This window comes from Stylophora pistillata, chromosome 2 (genome assembly GCF_964205215.1).
Source record: "Stylophora pistillata chromosome 2, jaStyPist1.2, whole genome shotgun sequence".
NCBI lineage: Eukaryota > Metazoa > Cnidaria > Anthozoa > Scleractinia > Pocilloporidae > Stylophora > Stylophora pistillata.
This window is the reverse complement of record NC_142520.1, coordinates 11202201-11204776: the sequence shown is the minus strand read 5'-3', so window position 1 is coordinate 11204776 and position 2576 is coordinate 11202201. Positions and strand designations below refer to the sequence as shown.

The 2576-nt window shown below is 37.2% G+C and overlaps 1 protein-coding gene across 1 annotated transcript in view; it reads left to right on the top strand.

The window, feature by feature from the left end:
* The first annotated feature begins 608 nt into the window (after nt 1-608).
* LOC148737106 (uncharacterized) overlaps nt 609-2576 on the top strand; it is a 2128-nt gene continuing 160 nt past the window's right edge. The window contains exons 1-3 of the mRNA XM_088749258.1: nt 609-866; nt 1342-1456; nt 2282-2576. The exon at nt 2282-2576 is cut by the window's right edge and continues 160 nt beyond it. Coding sequence (XP_088605384.1) covers nt 690-866; nt 1342-1456; nt 2282-2576 — 587 coding nt within the window. The 5' untranslated portion in view covers nt 609-689. The remainder of the gene's footprint in view (nt 867-1341; nt 1457-2281) is intronic.

Genomic DNA, 2576 nt, shown 5'->3' with positions numbered 1-2576 from the left:
TCTGCAAAGTCTTTTATTTTATCTTCTTTCTCCTGAGTCACATCAACTGAAATTCGTTTTTGCTCGAAAACGTTTTACGTTTTGAAACTTTTAATCCACAAACAGAACGCATGAAAACGCATATGAAAACGAACGAAATAAAAAATTGCAACCGTTTCTTTAATTTTTTTTTTCCTCCAAAAAAAAAAAATATCCTGTTGTACCGGTATATGGCGGAGTTGTCACAATTCTATTTTGCTGGTGTTAACGGGTTAAAGAATATTACAAAAGGTAAACAAAATAAATAGTCTGGCCCCTAAGTGGTTCAGTACATTTCGACCGAAGGCTAACCACAGGAAGACGATACGATAAACTATCCAATTTTTGAGCAGATGGATTTCAAATCCGAGTGGATAGAAGTTTTAGCCCATCAATTGATAGCCATGAAAATTGTCAAATCCCTAAGACCAAACAGTTTTCTCTAAATAATGGTGTTATTAAACATTACTTAATCATATTCTATTCTAGTCCTGTGTTTTTTTGAGATTTTTATTTTTCGTCAACCTACGCGAGACGTTTTGGAGCCCTAACAAAAGCTTTCCTCTAATGTCTGATTGATAGATAGCTGTCGGCGTCTCAAGTTCTTACAAAAGAAGGATGGATATGGATTGGTGGGCCACGTCTTCAAAAACATTTTATTACCAGTCGGAATGCATATCTATAGCCACTGCAGAAATTGGTGCACTATGGAAGACAGATGTAAATCGATCAACTTGGGACCCTCAGGAGAAAAAGATAAAGTTTTGTGTCAATTGAGTGACTCGAACCACTTGCAACATCCAAATGATCTGAAACCGATGGCAGGTTTCATGTATAGGGGCACGGAGGTAAGAGTCATATTTTTATCTTATTTTAATTTTTTTTTAGGAGTTTGCTGCTGTTTGTAAGCCTTGTGTACCTTTTAATAGAGTTTCCTCGTTCGTCTGTGAGTCTTCGGCGACTCAGATAAGGCAATTTTATCTCAAAACCTTTTTAAGTGAAGCCTGAGAACACCTGAATGGGCTAAAAATGAAACAGAGGTGAATTAATTTAAAAAAAATATATATTTCCTTTATAACGCGAGTTCTGATTGGTTGAGACAGCATGTCTTATCAGAGTATCAAGAAGTTTCTCCCCCTTCACTTCTTTTGTTCTCTTGTCGTCCTTTACAACAGAACAGAGCAAAGTCGAGGCTTTTTTATTTGTTATACAAAAAAAGAAAAACTCAAAGCATGCCCCTTATGGATAAAAAGTATAAATTGCTCGCATGAATAGCGTCTCCGTTATTTTATGAAAAAAAGGGTTAATATTTTTCCCCATTAGAACAAGTGTTGTTTCAACATGTGCTACAACAATGCAACTTGCTTGGTTGGATTTACAGACAAGGGATACAAGTGTATGTGTCCACCTGGTTACACGGGAGACCACTGTGAAAAAGGTAAGAGTTACTTTGCACGTGCGCTATAATAACCATGTTAGTTAATACAATTATGCGTCTCTTTTGCATCCATTTTACCGTGGTCTCGTATGCATCCACACGTGTTCTAATGACTTACGAGTCACTTTTTATCCAACTGTTCTTCTTAGAGTACAACTAACGCTGAAGGTTTTCTCTCATTGCGCAAGCGACGAATTGGATTCAGGTTACAAACAAAAATGGTGAAAAATTCAAGTTATCCTTCTAACGATGAAGAGTTGGAATGGCTGGCGAATACTGATCCCATTTTATTAGATAAAGGAAAGAAAGAAAAGCAGTTAGACGACATTGAAATTTCATCATCAATTGAAGAAAACAGAAACAGCAACACGACAACGGGCTGATTGCGTTCCGCTTTGCACTCCCCGTAAATAGATATCTGCGAAATCCACCCGCACTGAATACACAATTTGGCGCGTTGGATAATTTATCTCTTATTAAATAGTTTGGGGCGTAGTTGTTTGTATTTTAACTTGCCCTACGTTTTCGTCAAAATACTGCACACCTCGTAAAAATACTCAATGATAATACACAACAAAACTTTTATTAGGATCTATGTATCACACTTTGTATCCGTTCCCCCTGAAAACAACGTGATCTTTCCAATCTCCCCTCCGCCTTCCGATAAAAGATGACTGCTCCTCAAACATCATTCTACGTGATGCACTTTTAGAGAGCTTTCAGTCCTGTCGAATATCACAGCTCATCCAATTAGAACATACCTACAAAAGCTTTTATCAACTCTTTTAAATTTTAATAATTTACGGAAAGAATTTGTTTGTACAGATGTAAATGAGTGCTCCACCAAAACCCACAACTGTGATGTCAACGCTGAGTGCAACAATACCGAAGGTTCTTTCAATTGCAGCTGCAAGATTGGGTTTAATGGCGATGGCAAAAAATGCGCAGGTAACTATGAAATCTGCCCAACTGAATTGCTCCAAGCATCGAAAACAGTTGGTTTATATTTGCCTAAATTTGACGAGCGTATCAAGAACATGAACGATTTTCATAAGAAAGCTGTTTATAGTAATGTACAGAGGAATCAGAGTCGGCTGCTAATGTGTCATTTATTACGCTT